This window comes from Beta vulgaris, chromosome 1 (genome assembly GCF_026745355.1).
Source record: "Beta vulgaris subsp. vulgaris cultivar EL10 chromosome 1, EL10.2, whole genome shotgun sequence".
NCBI classification, from domain to species: domain Eukaryota; kingdom Viridiplantae; phylum Streptophyta; class Magnoliopsida; order Caryophyllales; family Amaranthaceae; genus Beta; species Beta vulgaris.
This window is the reverse complement of record NC_079202.1, coordinates 55,567,393-55,588,377: the sequence shown is the minus strand read 5'-3', so window position 1 is coordinate 55,588,377 and position 20,985 is coordinate 55,567,393. Positions and strand designations below refer to the sequence as shown.

The 20,985-nt window shown below is 34.4% G+C and overlaps 4 protein-coding genes across 4 annotated transcripts; 2 read left to right on the top strand and 2 right to left on the bottom strand.

The window, feature by feature from the left end:
- The first annotated feature begins 1,629 nt into the window (after positions 1–1,629).
- On the top strand, positions 1,630–9,859 carry LOC104905188 (uncharacterized). Its single transcript, XM_010693641.4, has 10 exons — positions 1,630–1,862; positions 3,561–3,948; positions 4,296–4,502; positions 4,679–4,897; positions 5,731–5,791; positions 5,890–6,087; positions 6,870–6,961; positions 8,144–8,326; positions 8,409–8,545; positions 8,688–9,859. The coding sequence occupies exons 1-10, from the start codon at positions 1,750–1,752 to the stop codon at positions 8,908–8,910; spliced, it is 1,821 nt and encodes a 606-aa protein (XP_010691943.1). The 5' UTR covers positions 1,630–1,749; the 3' UTR covers positions 8,911–9,859.
- A 640-nt stretch (positions 9,860–10,499) lies between these two features.
- Positions 10,500–12,013, bottom strand: LOC104905190 (17.6 kDa class II heat shock protein). The gene is made up of 2 exons (XM_010693642.4): positions 11,714–12,013; positions 10,500–10,930 (listed from the first exon to the last, which is right to left on the bottom strand). Exons 1-2 carry the CDS (start codon positions 11,921–11,923, stop codon positions 10,637–10,639), a joined length of 504 nt encoding a protein of 167 aa, XP_010691944.1. The 5' UTR covers positions 11,924–12,013; the 3' UTR covers positions 10,500–10,636.
- A 1,680-nt stretch (positions 12,014–13,693) lies between these two features.
- LOC104905542 (agamous-like MADS-box protein AGL62) lies at positions 13,694–14,362 on the top strand. The gene has a single exon (XM_010694129.1). The coding sequence runs from the start codon at positions 13,694–13,696 to the stop codon at positions 14,360–14,362; it is 669 nt and encodes a 222-aa protein (XP_010692431.1).
- Positions 14,363–19,685: 5,323 nt separating this feature from the next.
- LOC104905543 (agamous-like MADS-box protein AGL80) lies at positions 19,686–20,755 on the bottom strand. The gene is made up of 2 exons (XM_019252126.2): positions 20,166–20,755; positions 19,686–20,054 (listed from the first exon to the last, which is right to left on the bottom strand). Exons 1-2 carry the CDS (start codon positions 20,652–20,654, stop codon positions 19,686–19,688), a joined length of 858 nt encoding a protein of 285 aa, XP_019107671.1. The 5' UTR covers positions 20,655–20,755.
- Positions 20,756–20,985: the final 230 nt, after the last annotated feature.

Genomic DNA, 20,985 nt, shown 5'->3' with positions numbered 1-20,985 from the left:
TCCATTTTCTTGGACCCGGATCCAGTTGGACTGGATCCGGACCCAATGGGTCCATGCCGGGTTCGGGTCTAGGTCTGGTACCCGGGATTTCTGCTCACCCTTATCGTGAACTACCAACATTCCGCCTCGCCGTCATTAGATGGGTTAATATATTTGAACAATGAAAATATGAAGATATGATGGTTTGGACACAAGTAGTAGATCTTTTGAGCTAAACCTGCTTTTGCTTGGGTTGGCTCATACTTTCATTGAGCTAAACAATGAAAATTCGATCAAAGCTAACTCGAAGATTAAAGTTCAAGCTAACCTCAAAATATATACTCTCAACGTATGGAGGCAATGAGATAGTACGACAACTCAAACAATATGCAAAACCGTAGAAACTATAATTTCAACTGAAGACTTATTAAAATAATATAAAAAAAGTTTCTAGATTTTTATTTTCAAATTTGAACGATACATGATAATCAACTGTCTTTGCAATAGATTCAAATGTTAACCAATCAATAATTCAATAATATTAATCTCAAGTTCGTATTAATAAACAATAGAAAAACAGATCTAAGAAACAACATAAATATAATATTTTGATGTTATGATGAAGTTTTTTTAAAAATTAATTATGTTATATAATATTATCATTTAGATCTAAATTTATTTAATAAAATAATACAACAAATCAATTTTTATTTTAACAATGTATACCCGAAGTTTCATATTAGCATTAAGGATCTAATCATATTAAGACTTATAAATTGCGTTTTAAGTAACTCTACTCTATTTTTAGACATTGGCCTACTGATTTCTTGTACTAAAATAGCCCTTTGATCGAAGAACAACTCGACCATAATTAACAATTAACAATACAAGATAACATTATAATTATAATTTTTTTCGAAAAATAATCTTTTATAATTTTTGACAACTTAAGACCTTAATTTTTTTGCTTTTGCGAGATACAATGTTACCCTATTTCACGAGTTAACCCACCAGGTTTCAATGACGACTCAATAATTTTTGGGTTTTTATACACCACTTTTTCTATTGATATCGCATGCATGTCGTGTTTGACTTTTCGCTATTTACCCTTTATTTTTTCATAAAAGAATGTAAAAACCCGATGCTCATGTAGAGTACATAGGACATTTAAGTGGATCAACACTGCAAATTTGTAGGTCATTAGGTCAATTATGAAAATTAATCAAGGTTATTTCTCGAAAAAACTATAGTGTAATCTACGTTTAAGTTACCAGATAAATTATAGTGGGTTATTTCACACTGATACCTAGGTGTTGTTTGGTTGGAAGCTATTTCCCTTGAAAATACAAATTCCTAGGAAATACATTATGGGTGTTGTGTTTGGTTGGAGGGAAATGAGAGAAACATAGGAAATACAAATTCCAAGGGAAATAGAATTTCCCATGAAACATGGGAAATCACTCACCAAGCCCCCCCTTGGTGAGTAATTTCCTAGGAAATGCAATTTCCTATGGTGGCAACCAAACAATTTTGTCTAATTCCTAGGAAATTAACATGGGAAAGAATTTTCCATGAAATGTAAATTCCCATAGGAAATTACTTCCCATGTGAACCAAACGAGGCCCTAGAATGTTTGTTAGAGAGAAATTTTCCTAATAAAAAATTACCCATTCGCTGGTTTCTACTTTTCTGTTTCTCAGAGACTCAGACGGTCAGACCCTTCTTCTTGATGGTCAATTGAGCTCGAGGAAGAGAGAGAAAGAAGTAAAAATGGCGCAGCAAAGTAGTGGGATTCCTCTGATTGAAGTCTACTGGTCTTTGGTTGATAAAGCTGATAAGAAATTTTCTAAGATTAGGGACTTACCCCTTTATGAACGCAACAGGTGCATTTCATCTTTTCTCAATCGTTTACTTTCTTTTGCAGACTTTATAGTTGTTATTATACCCTATTTCTTCCTGGGTTTTGTGTTTGATTTTGGTTTACTGCTTAATTTAGTGGCTTAATATTAGAGAATTCGACCGTTTGGTATATCTTGTAGCATAATTTGATATAGAGTAGTTTGATTGATATGGTTAATATTTGGAATTTGTGATTTTATTGAAGTGAATAATTTGCCAATTGGAAGAAACCTAGGCTACTAGGAAGGATGTATGTTCTTGTTTGCCTCATCAACATTACCTGAGGCCAGGATGCTCCTAAGAGGTTCCCACCTTCGGTAGGGAGGGGCGGGGGGAGGCGAATGTAGGCCGTAGTTTTACGCGTGCTTTTAGGATCTAGGACCCTGAAATGCACCATGCCTTGAGATGGCATTGGCAAGCCAATTCCAAAGGGTATGTATCCAAATGGTAAAAGCTATTGCTAGAGTTGATGATTAGTGCCTAAGCGTCTTTGGGGAGAAGAGACTACATTATGTTTCATTGTGCTGCCAGCAAGTTGGTTGCTGTGATTCGTGTCGATGATATCCTTTTAGACCTTGTGGATCTTGGTTGAAGTTGGGGTGAAGCCCTTTGACTTAGAGGATCAAGTACTTTAGTAGGTATATGGTGGCAAATGGCAAATTTGATTGAGATATGTCTGGATCTTCATGGGGTTGTGCTGGACTAGCAACTTCCATATCTTCTACTTCATGTCCATGGGAAGTTGGTCCTTACTCCTTATGAATGATGATAAAGAGGCTCATGGTACTATTAGAATGTGGGACTATGTCAGAAAATGGCTCAAGATAATGTAGATAATTCCAATTATAAATGACAGAACTCATGCTTGTGATACCTACTCCAGCCTTCGTGGAAAATCTTGTTTGAAATGCAGTGCTCTATTGGTTCACTCTTTGTCCCCGTTAGCACTTGTAATAATGGATATACATTTATTATGTCTGGAGATGGCATGGATCTTGTTGTACCTAACGGACACATTGTTTGAAATCATCAGATTTTGATGGGTTGGCTCTCCTTATATCATTTAGTTATGTGGGTTACCTGTACAAAATCTGAGAGAACAAGGGGAGGAAGGATCTTCGAAACATGTTTCGGCGTTCTTTCAGGTTTAGCTAAATGAAATCTCCTAATGCTCCCCGTTTACACCTGAGGTTTTTTTTTTTTGGGGTTGGGGGGGGGGGGGGACGGGGGATGTTCAGTTGACCACCCAAGATAGTCACCAACTGGGCTTCTTTGCTAGAGCTTAGTATTTTCTAAATTAATTTTTTTTAGCCATTAATCAATCACAATAGACAATTGACTATTCTTTGCACTACATAAGCAACTTACACTTCTATATTTTCTCAATACATATTGTAGAGTTGGTAGGGGAAGCTTCTTGGTCTCAAGAAGAACATATACATGAAAGTTTCTTTCTGCCTTATGTGCTGACTTCTCTAGTTCTCTATGAGAGTTTATCCCCACTTGTTGTCTTCAACTTTGAAAGTCCTCTTTTCTTTTTTTAGGAAAAAAATGATGGTTAGTATGGAAGTAAGTTATGATGAAACATCATAATTTGAATAGCAGTAACTCTTTAGAAGTTGGAACCATGGTATAATTGGTCCATTCATTGATAGGTAACAGTTTATATTTCTGTGATGCAGGTTTGACACTTATTTTTACAAAGTATTCAAAGTCTATACAGAGTTATGGAAGTTTCAACAAGAAAATCGGCAGAAGCTGGTAGAGGGTGGACTCAAAAGATGGGAGATTGGTGAGATTGCTTCTCGAATTGGTCAGCTTTATTTTGGACAATATATGCGCACAAGTGAGGCAAGTTATTTGTCAGAATCATATGTTTTCTATGAAGCAATACTGACAAGGGAATATTTCAAGGAGGGTTTGTTTCAAGATCTTAATCTTACAAATAAGCAATTGAGATTTTTTGCTAGATTCATTTCAGTATGTCTACTACTGAATCATCGACATATGGTTCATCAGTTGGTTAATCACTTAAAGATTTTGCTTGATGAGTGCAAGCGGACTTTACAGGTTATTTACTTGAATTACTTCTGTTGCTTTAACTATCCTTCATTATTTCTGTGGTATTATGCGAACTTTAATGAACTTTTTTTTTCTTTAGCAAAAGGGGGGTTGGGGGTGTTCCCTATTTCCCTTATGTAGATGAAACTTAGGAAATGGTTTTATTGATAGGAAAAATTGTGTTGTTATTAGCACAATAATAAGCTATAATGCTTTCGGCTTTGTCGTCCTTTAAAGTTTAAACACCTTTTGCTACTATTCACTACATAATCAATTATGTCAGAGGATGTAATTTTTAGCAGGTATATAAGGTTGATAAATGATAAGCTGCATGACTTCTGCATCGTATTTTCCAGGAAGCTAACTTCAGAGAATGGAAGCTGGTGGTCCAAGAAATAGTTAAATTCCTAAAAGCTGACACCAATTTTTTGAACATCAGGCCTTTGAGATACAGTCTTGTTCTTGATCCTCATCCAGACACTCTACCACATGTTTCATCACAAAACCCAAAGAGAAATCTAAGATTACGAGATGCGATACTTAGTAGCTACCATCCTAATGAGGTCAGATTTTGTTCTTTTTTCAAGTACTTTGCATGTTTACCGAATGTTGACCTAATGAGAAAGTAGTGTAGTAGCTATAAGGTGCTGTAGTAAGTGTAGTTTGTGATTCTCCAGATTTTGTTATCAAGAATCACTTCGTAATCATCAACTTGCTTAGGCTTCAATGATTTATGCAGGTAAAATATTCAGAGCTTACTCTTGACACTTACAGAATGCTCCAGAGTCTGGAATGGGAGCCTTCTGGTGCATTCTATAATTCAGGAAGTGGTGCAGGTCAAAATGGAACAACAAAAACCAGTGGCAGTAACTACACACAAGATATAACTGATCCAACCTTGCCATCTAATCCACGGAAAGCTATCCTGTATCGCCCTTCTGTGACACATTTCATTGCGGTATGTATAGCCATTGCCTAAAACTGATTTTAGAAAAAAATAGCGTGAAGAATTTGACTCTATGAATTTGATAATAAGTTTTCTCATGCATGGTAGGCTGCAAATACCATCTTAAAGAGAAAGATGAAGATAAAGTTGATATGAGAAATTGGTTTTTGAACTTTGTGCTGTTCTTTGCAAGGTTGTCACTCTTGTCAGGATCAGGATCCCTACTTGGGATTGGTGAGGGGAGTAAGATTGGATCGATTGTAGTATCCTACATATAAGCTTGAGATGTGCTATAGATATTGTGGAAGTTTTAACTTTGACTTGATATTTCTTGTTGTGAAAAAGTAAATAACAATTATCAAATTTAAACTGTCAAAAGATATATACAAATTACTTGAATTTCTTAGTCTTATTGATCAAATATTTTGAACATATATATGTGTATATGAAGGTAATGAATAAAAACAATATATGTGATTGGTCATCTCTCAAACTACTATTGTAGGATCGGATCCTTGGATCTTAGGATCGTAAAGTTGTACTAAGAGTTAAGATCCTTAAACTTGAATTTTCACTCGAATTATTATTGTACAATCCTATGAACATTAAGATTCTACTCAAGATCCGAATCGGTCGCATGTTTTTGGATCATAGATTTGTAAGATCCTGATCAAGATTTTAGCAACCATACTTGTCTTTTCTGTTCAATCAGTAATAATTATGAGCTTACAGTGGGTCGTATTCTAAGGTATAACAATTATGGGCTTGCAGTGGGTTGCTGTCTAAGCTATAACAATTATGAGCTTACAGTAGATCGCAATCTAAGCTAATACCATTTGTGGCAGGTTCTGGCCACAGCTTGTGATGACCTTCCTTCCGATGGTGTTCTCTTCATCTATTTGTCAGGTTGTTCTGGGACATGATTTTTTCTGCAGCTCTGTTGTTATCCCATTTGTGGAAAGGTTTGCTACATGCTATCTCTTACATGATTCAATATGTATCAGGGAAGAGTGGACCGGTTTTCTCATCTTCCTCTGGCAGTCGTCTTGGTTCCGAGAGCAGTGTCAAGAGCCTTCCATCTCAGACCACCTTGCAAGAAACTCCTATGATTGATGGTCAAAGCCATTTATCTGCACAAGGCAAAGAAGTTCTCTCAAACAGCCACTTAGACTGCATACATATCGGGTCCCGTGGAAGTGAAGGTACTTTAATTCTGTAAATCCTGCTCATGAAACTCATGGAGAATATAGGTAGTCATTAGTCAACATGAGATAGATATAAAAGCATAAGCTTGCACAGGTTAACTTTACTCTCGTTCTCTATCTGTCAGTTGCTATTGTCACGTTTTCTACTTTTCCTATATGGAAAATGACTTTTTATCTCAAGGGAGTCAGTGTTAATGTGGTCACCACAAATAAGTAACAGTGGCCGTACCAATACAAACCTAAGTCATTCAAGGTCAAATTTGTCTCTAACCTACGTGACTAGTTAAATACGTAGAGGCCAAGAGGAAATTGTTTCGTCAACGTTGCAGAACTTCAGAAGTGTCCCCCTTTCCCAGAAGACACTCTTTATTACTTTCCACTTTCCAGTAGATTTTCTTATTTACTGAATTGGTAAACTTGTTGCTTCAGCCAATATGACTGGATAGTAGATCTCGTGGCTATATAATCCTGCCTATCTCATCTTTCTGGGGTGCTCTTTCCCCATCATTTCTGTCCGGCCTCTTTCAAGAGAAACTGTCTACAAAAAGTCTAGTTTGTGTGCAGGTTCTTTCTTTCTTTTTTTCTTGTGAAATAGGGGTTAATAAATTAGTATAATTTAGTAACAGAAGTAGAAAAGTGGAAGAGTAGATTCTTGGATTTAGTTGTACACTCAGAATGTGTTCTATTATGTGATATACACTTGTACAGTTGCAAACAGTGGAAATTTTCTTTTGTCTTCGAGCAAAATTTCATTAATTAGTAGTCAATCTTCTTTTCAGGCTCCAATTTCATCTACCCTTCTGACTTGCTTCCATTTACAAGAAGGCCGCTCTTCATCATCATTGACAGTGAGAGCAGTGGGTCATTCAAGGCAAGTCTCTAAGCTTCTACTTATTGATGGATCTACTGATTTGCATTTAATTTGAACCTACTTTAGAAATCAGATGCATAGCTATAAATTGGTGATGCCCTGAAGTCACAGGTTATTATAGGGTTTCAACATAGGATAGTGGTTCACTACAAAAAAGAATAAGAGAATAGTGGTAGTTGTTCTGTTTCCTTTTCTTTTAAATCTTTATTGAGGAGGGGGTGCGGGGAGGCATTTGAAGAGATGCCTGACAGAAACTATCCTATGAAGTTGGTACAAAATATTATATATATAGCAATAGAAATCAGTTATATCCACTTTCTTGTACTACCTTCGTCACATTTTAATTTTCACCCTTGCCTTTTTCGCCCATGTCAACATTATCTTTAAGTTCTTTTTTAGTAATTATTGCATGTACCACTACTATATGGCGTATTCACACTACTTAGCTCATGCATTTAAATTTTTAACGAGTGTACCCTTTGCAAGTTTAATATTAGATAGGGGAAGAAATATCACATTTTTGAATTTTTCACAATCGGTGAATGAACATAGGAACAACAAAGTAGCTAAATTCAGATTTTCTGCTGGTCTTGCACATAAAATGTGCATCAGCTTTTTTGTCATAATACTCGTGTATATGGATTTTACCTTTCTCCGATTCCTTTTCGCTGAGTGTTAAATATCCACACTTAACTGTGTTTTTCATTTTTCAAGTGCCTCATGCATGTTTGTGGTTATTGATTTATGATCACATCAATGAGCCATACCAGCCAGCTTTTAAGTCACTAATTGAGTGGGTTCTCTTACTTGAAATAGGCTAGAGTGCAAAATTTGCATTCCCATACCATCTTCGCTTGTAACTGTGTAATTTTTACACTCTACGGCGACTTATGAATTGTTTATCTTCAATTGCTGGCATTCTTCGTTTAGGTTCGTGTTTCAGTCTTTGTACACACCACCAAAGAGAAATTAGGTACCATGTTACAAGTGTTATTGTGGATGTATACATTGCCGTCTTTCATTTGTTAATGTGATGTCAGATAGGACATTGTTTACTTGATTCTCGTTGTTCCGTTTGGAGGTTTTTCCTATACCGCTGCAGCAATTATTCTCAATAGTCCTAAGACTCCTAACTATACACAACTGGCTCTTTAGGTTGACCTTTCTCTTAAACATGTGTAGAGTATAAGTGGTACAGAAAAAGGAGAACCAGCTGCTATGCTCTTGTCTCCAAGGTCTTCACCGCCAACTTCTGCTGGTGAGTGGTGCTGGCATTTGAACGGGAGCCTATTTACTATCTTTCTCACAGCTCCCATCCAGGCATTCTGTCTGCTGCTGGGAATTTCTGGATCTGACATTCAATTGGTGGGTGTGTTAACTTCCTGCTCGTTGCAGTTGTTTTGAATCGATTTTTGTAATGTAGGCTTAATGTATTGTTATGACTCAGGATGTGTACGAAAAAGCAGACAAGCTTCTTTCTTCTGCTTTAAATGAATGGGGTTTGAGTTTAGCAACATCAGGCTCACTTGATCCTGTTTGGTCCCAAGTTTTCTGTGATCCATTTCTCAGACGACTCCTACTTAGGTATTGTTTAAATCTTGTTTATTTAATGTTGGTCAACCTGTTTAAATGCCATTGAATGAAGGAAACTTTTGAGGTATCTGACGACCACCACCGTGATTGTCTGATAATTTAGCTGACTGTAACTTTTTTCGTCATATTGCAGATTCATATTTTGCCGTGCTGTGATTTCCCTTTATGTTCCTACTTGCAAGGAGGCTGAATTCATTCCCCAGTGCTTGCCTTCTCTCCCAGAATATGTGCATCCTACGTCAACTGCTATTCAGTCTACAATTCTGCAAATTGCAAATATTTTCGATGCTTCAAGCAGTTTCATCGTTTCAGGGGATGTCGTATCACTTGAAAGCAGCCACATTTCTGAAGACTAAATGTCATCTCGAAGCATTTAGAATGTGCTCATCAAGGACATAACATCATAATTTGGCCCTCAGGCCTGCCATTTTTTAATGCTTTAAAAGGGTGCCTGCATCTCCTCTGTCTGTCTCCTCTTGTCTGTTTTCCTATCTTTAGCCTGCTGCTTCTTGCTCTTAGTCTCACCTTCTCTTTTCTACGCGGATTTTGTTCGAGGTTGGAATTGAGCCTTCTATTTCAAGGACCACTTGCTAAGGAAGGACCGAAACTGTGCATAAACTTAACTGGCAATTCGGGCAAATGGGTTGTGTTCGTGCTTGGCCTCATGGCGACTTCAGACTGTTCTCAAGATATATCGAAATCTATATATAAAGTAGGATGCTTCCATAATATGACAAATTGACCTAATCGGGTCAAGTTAGGGTTGGTTTCTTCTTCGTGTCGAGTTAGAGATTTACAGCTCCAACACTCCTCTTATGGCAGGTCCAACAGATTGAACTCAAACAGTAGCTGTATCGCCTGTATGCATATCAGTCTCTTTTGTGCTTAGCCTGACGGCCGGTTGTTCCAGGTCAGGCCATTGCTCCATTGGCTCCTATATTACTTAGTGTCGAGTGTTGACCGTTGTTGGCAACTTTCAAACTACTAACTGCAAGTTATTAGGGTTTGATATATCAGCAAGTCTGTATTCATCCAGATGTTCATAATTCTTGTATTAGTGCATATGCTCCTTTATCTTCCATTTTTCTTTTCCTTTTTGTATTGTTCCTGTCGCCAGATTGAACATGTATATTCCCTTAAGCCTTGTGTCCCAAATTACATGTCTTTCTACTTAGGTCATACTCATAGGTGCTTTGTATTGTAATTTCATTCTAAATTCTCGCGTTTGCTTCATGATAACATTATAGGTCCATCTTTTAAAGAAATTAACTAGTATTTGGGCCCGGACGTTGTCCCAGGTTGGTATTGTTTTTTGAATTTGATATGCATTTTTTTTCCATTTCTATTAAAATATATTAAGGAAAATCATTTAAAAGGTATAAATGTAATAATGTGGACACTTAAAACATGATTAAGAGTTGGTTGAGATGATAATTGTGTTAGATATAATATCAAGAGGTCATGAGTTCAAATTTTGTTGCAAGCTAATTTTACAGATACTCCTTTCGCAATTTGTTTAGTAATTACTAAAAATAAGAATTTCATGATAATCTCAATCTTACATTTACCTTATTTGGGGGTTTGATTTCTCTTTCTCGCTACCACATGATGCTATCTTTTCTTTCTCTACTTTCTTGTTTTTGTGCAGTTTTAAATGCGAAACGAAGGAAGTATAAGATATCATTACAAAGTTTAACTTAATCTTAAATGTAACTTATAATTTCGGAATGACCTAAATTGAAAATAGGACTTGTTTAAAAATAGAGAGAGTAATGTTTTTCATAATTACTTTCAGTTGGTTAAGTTCTTATATTTGTTATTCTTGAGGTAATCCATAATTGTTACAAGACAAAGTCATCAGCCGCAGTATAGGTATATTACAATTTACAACAATTACAAATCTACACTCAAATCAAATGTATACGCAATAAGAAGACATGGCAACAAAAGCCATTCTAAACAGTAGATCCATACCATATCAACACATCTTAGGAATAAACAAATAACTAAAACATGAAGATAAAGAGAGAAAGAGAATGTAATAGTGTTAATAATAAAGTAATTTGTATGTTAATTATTAAATTAAGAGATGGAAACATTATTAGTGAGGATGTTGTGGTTGGACTGTTCAACTTGTACAACAGAGTGCAGCTTATTATTCTTAACAACAGTAATGGAGAGCACTCCATCCTTATAAGCTGCTTTGACATCTTCATGACTGGCATCTGCTGCCAAAGTAAACTTCCTCATGTACCTTGCTCTCCTCCTTTCTATCCTTATCACCTTTACTCCTTCGTTTCCGGCCGCCGGTTCTCCGATTATCTGCTTCTTCTTCTTCTTTCCTGATACATGAAGTATCCCATTTTCTACCTTCACCTAGATATCAACACATATATATGATTATTGTCTTAACTTTTCATATTTTTTACTCAAAATTTTAAGTAATCTTGTTAAAGATTGTGGGGGCTGGGGTGGGGGTGAAGTGGGGGCTGCAGGGGTGGGTGGGGGCTGGCGGCAGGTGTTGGTAGTGGTGGCTAGGTGGTAATTATGGAGGAAGAAGGGAAATAGAAGTGGTCAACGTTGGAAAGTTCATGGTTAACACCGGAAAATGAGATTAGGTTTTATCTTACAAAAATAATTTACTTTTTGATTTGTTTTCACAAAGAATGCTTTCTAAGGTTTTTTTTTTCGCAAAACTGAACTTTTGAAAGATTTTTTTTTGACTAATTTTCCAAAATTTTAAGTAACCTTGTTTAAGATTTTGGCAACAACTTTTTTCATAGGAGAACACCATGCACAAACAAGTGGTATGATCGAGTGCACGACAAATCCTTTACATGTACGTGTTCTAAGTTATCTAAATAATTTCCTTGCTAATATGTTGTGTTTTACAATGCATGGTAAATTCTATCAAGCACATAATTTATTTGTAGTTTCTACGACTAAGATAATCTTTTAGAGGACATTTGCAATAATTCAATTCCAACTACATGTTTCTAATTCTATATCATGTAATTAGCTCATTCAACAACAACCTCTCCTTATATAAACAAGATTCAAATTCTATCCCAAACAAAGAAGAATTAAACAAGTAAGAAAATTATAGTAGTAATTAATAAGATCATATGTATATGTATATGTATATAGATGATTATTTACCTTAATATTCTGAGCATCAAGGCCAGGCATGTCAAGAATAAAAGAGTAAAAAGAAGGGTGTTCATATATATCAGCTGGTGTTCTTAAAGTTGTCTTCTGATCATTCTTCTTCCCACCATTCTTCTGCATTTGATCTCCTCCTCCTGCTTCATCATGATCATTCATTTTCGACTCGAATTTCTCTATCTCCTTACTCTTTATTTCCTCCATTTTTGTTAGAATTATAGTTTAAGAGCTCATTATTTGGTTACATATATATACCATTAGTGTATAGAAATATAGAATGGTCTTTGATATGCACCAAGGCTTAATTAGCTTGTTCTACATTACCTGTCAAAATCGTGTAGAGAATGAATGATCTTTGATTTGCAGGCTTATTATTGTCTTGTTCTATGCTTCCATCTGTTTTGATAGTGACTAGAATTTTTTTGCCATTTTTAATAATAATAATAATAATCCATCCTTTTCTTTTCCAAGTTATTGTTAACTTTGACAAGAAACCATGCATGGCAATTGACAACAATGTGTAATCTAATTTTTTTTGGTTGTATGTGAACGGTTAAGCGCAGTGATGTAGACGAAATTCGATTCTAAATTTTGGGTACCAGGCCACTTTTACAAGAGTTTACCAACTAAGTTAGATGCCATCTACAGTTTACTCTTAAATAATTAATGAAATTAAACCATTATGATTTTTCCTTTTTGCTAGCTCTTTTTAAGACTTCTATGATTTTTGGTAAGGTAGTTTTCCTTAGGCAACCTCTCTCTAGTCTCTAGGGGGGTAGGGGCTCAACATCTAACATTGCACTCCCTTTATTAACTATTGTTGGTGAGGATTGATCATGGTGCAAGTCCCTTATAGTAGTTATTATTAGGCTACTCTCTCAATTGGAGCTTGTGAGATTTTAGTTGTTGCTCTCTTAAATCTTAATGACGATTTTGAATCGAGGACTTGATTGTTTATCTTTTGTGATCATTGAGTACTTTAATGTATATGGTAATATTATATTTTATCGAATCATCATTGAATTGAAAAAACTATGATTTTATCGTAGTATAAGACACCTTGAAAACGGAGTGGAAAATTTTAGTTTTTAATAACCGATGGAGAATTGTTATTCCGAGAGAGCAAACTACATTGTTTAATGAGTTATAAAACTATCAACTATGAGATTCGACCGAATATTTGGATATTACCTCCGAAATACAATACCAAGTAAGGTAGTAAACTTCTACAACAATAACATCTATGTTGACATAACATGATACCGATTGGCAAAATAATGAGATCTGCAACCAGATATTATTTCAAGTATATATGATTTCAATTTTGCGAACTACAAAAACAAATAGTATTATTATGAATTTCAAAGTATTTTGACTTGTAATTGTCTATTATTTAACCTCTATACAAGACCCCAACTTTGGCTACAATGTTATGTATATTGTTTTTTATGAATTAGTTGTACAAGATAATAATGTCATATAAAAATGTAAGGTGTGAAACAACATCACACTACTTAAGGAGAGTAAAAGCAAATTTAAAGACAATTAGGAAGCACAAAAAATAGAAAAAGAGAAGGAATCCAAAGCCTTAACAAGTAACATCTTTTTGAACATTAATATAAATATATATTACTAAATTTATTGAAAATTGACTTTAAAAGTCAAATACTTCTCTCTATGTCTTAGTTGTTCTATTTATGATTAACATGACATTGAACATTTGATGCAAAACTAAATGGTAAATAAATCTCCATAATGAGAAAATATTAATTAGATAAGATATTTTAAACTCCTAAATCTTCAATAATTAGTAAATAAATTATGAATTAGCTTATAAACAACCACACATTACCCTTTAAATACCCCCATCAAAAACACTAATCTTCTTATAACAACTCCACAAATTAGCTCACCTTACCTTATCTTACCTTGTCTTTGCTTGATTCTCCTTTTTTCCCAATATAATCCATATCAATGGCAAAGAAGGAATCAAGAGGTCGTCAAAAGATAAAAATGGCTCGGATTAAAAACCCGAGCCATAGACAAGTTACCTTCTCAAAGAGGCGTTTAGGGCTCTTTAAGAAAGCTAGCGAAATATGCACTCTTTGTGGTGTAGAAGCTATTATAATTGTGTTTTCTCCTGGCCAAAAAATCTTCTCTTTTGGTCACCCTAATGTCGAATCTATAGTTAGTCGTTATATTAATCGTAACACGTTAACTAAAATGGAGGCTGTTCAACAAAATTCAACTATGAGTGAACTCAATTCACAACTAACCAAAATACTTGATCTTTTAGAAGCTGAAAAGAGTAGGGGAGATGTGTTTAATAACTTAAGGAGAAAATCTACTCAATGTTGGTGGGAGACACCTATTAATAAACTTGGGTTACATGAACTTCGAGCTTTGAGTGCTTCAATGCAAGATCTTAAGAATAATTTGGCTAATCAAGCAATGTTTTTGGAGAAAAATACTCCTTCTTCATCATCTATGTTATGTATGGATAACAATGGTATTAGTAGTAATAGTGGTTGTGGTGTTGGAGTTTGTGATCAACATTTTGACCTTAAATCTATTGAGGCCAAAATTCAAGGGTTTGCTCATCCTGATCAACTTGCCAATTTCCAAGCACAAAAGTTATTCTAAGAGTACTACTTTTTTTGGAAAATCGTTCTTCAGTAAACATACTCGAAAATGACATTTTGGTAAATTCACTTGGTGTGGATAAACATCGATTCCTCACTCTATTTGGTCGATCTAGCTTCTTTCTCTTTTGATCAATTATAAATTTTTGTAGTTTGACTAGCATCTCACTAGTCATACCTTTTTTATAATTTCTTTTTCATGGAATTTTCTCTCTTTCAGTATTATTGTCTTTTTATTTTCTCGAGTTCAAATAAGGAAAAATACTTATAAGTTCACAAGTGAACATTCTGCATGTAAATTGAGCTTAAGATTCATCTACTATTTGATTTTGTTTTTGTTGAAAAGGGGGACAGATAATTAAACTTTAATTAGTTCATTACAATCCGAGGTGATAATATCTTTACAATAACTAGGAAAAAAGACTCCTATTGTAACATTTCGCCTAAAAATGGTGTGTTTATTTGTATTTGTTAGCTATTCATATGATGATATTAAGTATACAATAACTATTTTTGTTACTATCTAAAGACCCCATAAAGTTTTGGAAGTAAATTTCTCAAGTGATCTCTCCAACTTCATGAACTTTTTATTAGGGTTGAATGGCTGAGTGGATGTTCATGACTGCAAAAAACTAAATGAAAATACGGAATAGAGTAATGCAAAACAACCCATGATAGTCCAACTGTTATAACCCTTATTAGAGTTAGATCAATTTTGTTTATTAGACTTGTAAAGTTTTACTAATGAAAAATAATCTTAGCGGTGGTATTCAAGACTTGGGATCGAATCCCGTCTACATCACTGTGTTTAGTCGCTCATTTACTCCAAAAAAAATTATGATTAGGAATTCATGGTTGTCATTTTCTACCATTAATTTTTACAAGATTTTACCAACTAAGCTAGATGACATCCTTGCTTACGTTCTCTACACATAATATAAGGGGGAAAAACTAGTTAGCAGTTTCAAGGTTTACTCTAAATTAACGCCTTCATATAGTTCTCTTAAATAGGGTCTCCAATTATGCGGGGCTACGATTGATGTTTATTGGTCGGATTCGGATTACGAAATCAACACAAGAATTTTCTTCCCCACAAAATTATGAAGCGACGACGGATGCACTCAAAAAGTTGTATGAGATAACAAAACGAGAATATGCCGAATTGTTATGTCTATGTATTTGGATTCTCAACCCTTCACCAGTTCATTCTTATTTTATTTTGTTCAACCTGTTTTCAATATCGTTAATTGTCAATTGTAGATGTCGTATGACTTTAATCAATAAATAAAATATAGTGTCCTTTTGGGAGTTCTTTCAAAAAAAATAAAAAAATTAGGTATTCCCTTTCACCTTTTTTGCATATTTTACATTTTGCTAATTTTAGCAAAATATATGACAAATATTCAAAATAACATTTGAGGGCACCTAAAAATTTGTACTAATTTAACTTTCAAGCTTATTACATGTTATCATCACACATCAAGCTCCCCTGTTGACTATTGCTAGTGATGATCACGAGGCAAATTCCTAGGGGCAATTACTGTTAGATGAGCCCTTAAATGAAGAATTTCTACCCTGATTTAACAAACTAACTAGTATTTTGGCCCGGGCATTGCTCCGGATTGGTACTGTTTTATAAATTTGATATGTATTTTTTTCTCATTCCCATTAAAATATGTTAAGGAAAACACCATATTTAAAAAGTACAAATATAATAATGTGGGTGCTTTAAACATGATTAAAAGTTGGTTGAGATGGTAATTGTGTCATATATAATTGCAAGAGGTCACAGGTTCAAATCTTGATGCAAGCCAATTTTACTTTTGGTAATTGACCTGATTTGTCACTTGTGTACAATACATTGGACAATTCTAGTGGAGTAACAGAGGTGCCACGTGTCGTGTATACATTGCGAGAAGGTGCCATGTGGTGTGTATCCATTGTCATGCACGCCTTTTAAGAATTGTTATTCTTGAATGACATTTTTGCAAGTAAAAAGCAATAAAGTAATATTTTCTTTTATGAATTTGATCAAGAATAATAGACAATTTAAGTTATGTAACCATATTGTTTAGCTTAGGATGCCTGATATTAGAATTAGATGCTTATTTATAATTATATTGGTTATTTTATCCCTTAGTTGTACATGATTAATTATGTTGTATGCATATTGATATTGAAAGCTTGAATAGTCACACACTTAAATGATAAGAGAAATTTTGAAGATAATTAAGAAACGGGGAAATATAGAAGAGTGAGGCGAATCCAAGGCGCACTAACATGTACAACCAATTGATATATTTAACGATTACTGAATAAATAAATAGGATTGACTTTTAAAGGTCAATTGTGTTCTCTTTTTATTATAGATAGCTATTTGATATGGTAAATATTTAAGTGAACAATCACAATATTACGTTATAAGAACCTTATTTGGGAGTACATAGTTCTTGTATTTTGTCTCACCTAATAGTTTCCCTTATATGTATCTTTACTTCAAAAAAATTAAATCATGAGGGCGGAAAATCGAATCCCACGTAACAAAAATAGGGAGGATCCTACACACTATCAAAGAAAACTTCATTTTATGGATTGTGTGAGTCGAGATTGCGAAAAAAATCAGGTCCAATCTGACTCGAATCGTGTTATTAGTAGATGGGTCATGGGCCGAATTTTTTGAGTTCAACCCATGAAAGCCAGTCCATGAAATCGATCCAGCCTAGCATATGAACTGGACCAGCCCAACCCAACTAATTATTCAACCAAATAGTGTATATTTTACTCAAATTGTATTTATTTTAATCAAATTGCATATATAATTTACTCAAATTCGAAAATAATGAAATTATACATTAATATTAATAATTGTATATATTTTAATTAATTTTAAAAGTTTTATGTAACAATATATAATAATATCAATGATCAAATAATTTTGAAAAAAATAAAAAAAAATCTCATGTTGTCCCGCCAGCTCGGCCCAGCCTGTTAGGCCTACGAACCGTTAGAACCGCTTTCGGTACCGTAAAAATCAATGAAAGATCGTTGTAGGTCAAGATTATTTTTCAACTCGTGGTCCAGCTGCCCGTCGAAAATGTGAATTTCACGGTCCGGTCCTGGGATGTAAAATCTTAGTCCATCCCACTAGGTCCCACGGACAGGCCCGCTCAGCCTGCACCAGTGGCCATCTCTTGATCTCAATCGTTAGGTTACTTCCACGTCAAGAGCTAAGTGTTGTTTCCTGCTCGACTTAATTGGCTTTTTGTTTTTATTATCATGTTTCTTAAAAAAAAATTATTAAAAAAGACGGTCTAATTTTAATATAAAATAGACCTAGTCAATAAATGAATTAAACTAGTCACATAAAGAAATTAACCTAGTCACATTGGGCTAATTCTCTAAGAGACGGTCTAATTTTAATATAAAAGTAGACCTAGTAACTAAATGGATTAAACTAGTGACCGAAATAAATTAACCTAGTAACTATTGGGCTTCAATATTGGGCTTAGCATTGCCTAATTTTAATTTAAAAGTAGGCGGTCTCTTACAAGACAAACTCTTTAATATTTGGCTTACCATTGCCTAATTTTAATTTATAAGTAGACGGTCTCTTACAACTTTACAAGACAAACTCCTTTACTTAAAAAAATGATTTTAAATCATGAAGGCGGAGAATCGAATCTCACATAACAAAATCTTCAACCTAGATTTTGTCATTAGATTATAAAGGACTAATCTAGGGATGGGCATGGACCCAAGACTTGACCCATACCCTGTTGGATCCGATCCAATTTAAGGGACTAGGTCTAGAATTTTGATCGAGACCCATACGGCCGGGTATGGGTTGGATCTGTATCTGGGTGTAAAAAAAAGGGTTTGAGTTTGATAGATTCGGACCCAGACCTTTCCTGTAGATCCATTTTTGTTTTTACATATTAAGGCTATGTTTAGTTCACTTGAAATTTTCTGATCTGAATTTATCTGATCTGATCTGAACTTATTTTTTCTGATTTGATCTGATCTGAACTTATCTGATCTGATTACAAGATCTTATCTTTTAGATTTTTCTCAATACATAAGCAAAAATATAGTCATGTGGGGTCTTGTTTGATTCGTCTCAATGAGTACTTTATTAATATTCAATTATTATAATTTTCACTAATATGTAATGAAAGATATTTAATAGTATAATGTTTTTTTAAAATGTAAGCATGATTTGATCTGAACTTATTATTTCTGATCTGGTCTAATCTGAACTTATTTTTTCATATCTAATCTGATATGATTAGATCTGAAATAAGCAAAAATAAGGTGAACTGAACATAGCCTAAATATATTTATTATAACCAAAATATATAAAGTTGTAATAAAACTTTTTACCCAGACTCAAGTCAACTTGTTGTGTATGTTTTAATTTTAAATTATTGTACAAGATTTAATTTAAACCATTATTTGTTCTTTCATCATTTTAATAATTAAAAAAACGAGTATAAAAAATTTGCAAGTTAAAAAAAATAATCGAAACTCCTAATAAGTTTGAGACTCAATTTGGACCCGGTTTAGACCCCAGTTCCATCGGATCCATTTGATCTGGGTAAGGGTTCGAATTTTCTAGACCCTGTGGGTCAGGGACGGGTCTGGGTCTATATTCAAATTTGCGGCTATAGTCTAGCAAGACTCGACCCATGCTCATCCCCATCCCTAGACTACCCCTTTATAAGATTAAGGAGACCATACACACGAGTAAATATAGAGGATCCTGCATGCACATATTATAAAAGAAAACTTCATTTGTTCAGTTCTTTTTTCTTTTTCTTTTTTTTAAAAAAGGTTTACAATAATATATAAATTCTAATCATAAATTGCAACTTTGGAAGAGAATACACGAAGAGTATGATCCTACGGATGCATAAAATTTGCTCTTGATGTTTATGTATGGAAGAAATCAAACAAGTGATGCAATCAATTATGAACAAAACATATGTAGACTGTAGTGTCCTATTTATATAATTTGTCCTCAAATATTCTAACAAAAAACGAAATAATGGAATCTTCTAAAAATTATGTATCTCAATAAATCTACACAAAGAAATTGCTTACTGTAAATACAACAAAACATATCATATAATTAATTATTTAAATAACTTATCACATTGTAAGCCAATCGAATTTGTGTTCATTTACTAAAACATAAATGTTTAGGAAAGAAAAAAATACTGCCCAGCTAAAATAAAACATAAACCATCTTATCAAGTCCATGCTAAGTGCTAACATAGATCATATCCACTTCATCATTATGGCCATCACCATCATCATCATCACCATCATTTAGGGAAGAAAGCATTAGACCACAAAGCTGGATTAATACCATGGCCATGGTATTCACCAAACTGACCCATCATCATCACCATATTCGTACTATTAGTATTACTAGTACTACTACTAGCACCACCACTTGCTCCACCATATAACCCATTTCCTAACCCTCCTCCTCCCATCCCCATACCATGATGTGGATGTGGATGTGCATGTGGATGTGGATGAGAATGTTGTTGATGATGATCAAACACCATCGGTGGTCCCATCATATCCATAAATGATGACCATGGTTGCACCATCATTTGCATTTGCATGGCATCAAAATTCCCCTTTTGTGCTTGCAAAACTTCACTCTCCATCCCAGGGCCCACCCCCTGTTGATATGGCGGTAGGCCCGACACTAAACAATGATCAACACTATTATTATTATTATTATTAATAGTGTTATTATTATTATTATTGTCGTTGGTATTAATATTATTAACATTAGAACTAGACTTTCCTTTCTCGAAACCCTCAATTCTCTTGTTAATTTCATTCAAATTTTGATTAATCACCCAACCAAGATCACTTAAGTCTAAAAAACTCATATTTTGTATACTCTTACCAGTCAAACACTCATACATAATTTGAGTCATCTCTTTTTCTCTATTTTCTTTTTGTTGCCTCTTTAACTGTTCATGTGCCTTAGACACCCTCTGCCTTAAAAACTCCTCTTGGCTAACCATTTTCTTCACCTTCTCCATCTCCGGCAGCCGTTTAAAGCTCGCGATCACGTCTCGAGCCCCGGACGGTCCAGGCCACACCACAGGCCGGGCCTCATACGGGCTGTAGAGAATGGCACAAGCCTTGACATCACATAGGGTCGTCAGCTCGTCCATCTTCTTCAATAGACCTCGCTTTCGCTTCTTGTACGTCGCTTTTCGGGCTGAGTCATTGGTGATGAAGGCTAGCTTAACCTTCTTCCTTGTCATGGTGTTGGAGAGAAAAAACAACAAGGGGAAGGTGTATGTGTTATTGTGTTAAATGTGTATATTCTCCTAAGGTGGTGGGTGTTAATATATAGGGATCTTTGAGATAGGGTTACAAATTTATGACATGATTTTCAGAAATAATGGTTATTATTTACATCATGATTTTTGTTATAAAAGTGGGGTGAAATAATGCATGATAATTGATGGATATTTGTGTTTGATGGGTTATGAATTAGGCAAATATTTGAAAATCTTAGAAAAGGAAATGAATCCTTCAATCATATTTTATTTCTAATATGTTTTCTTAAGATGGATTTTTTTTGTACCAAAA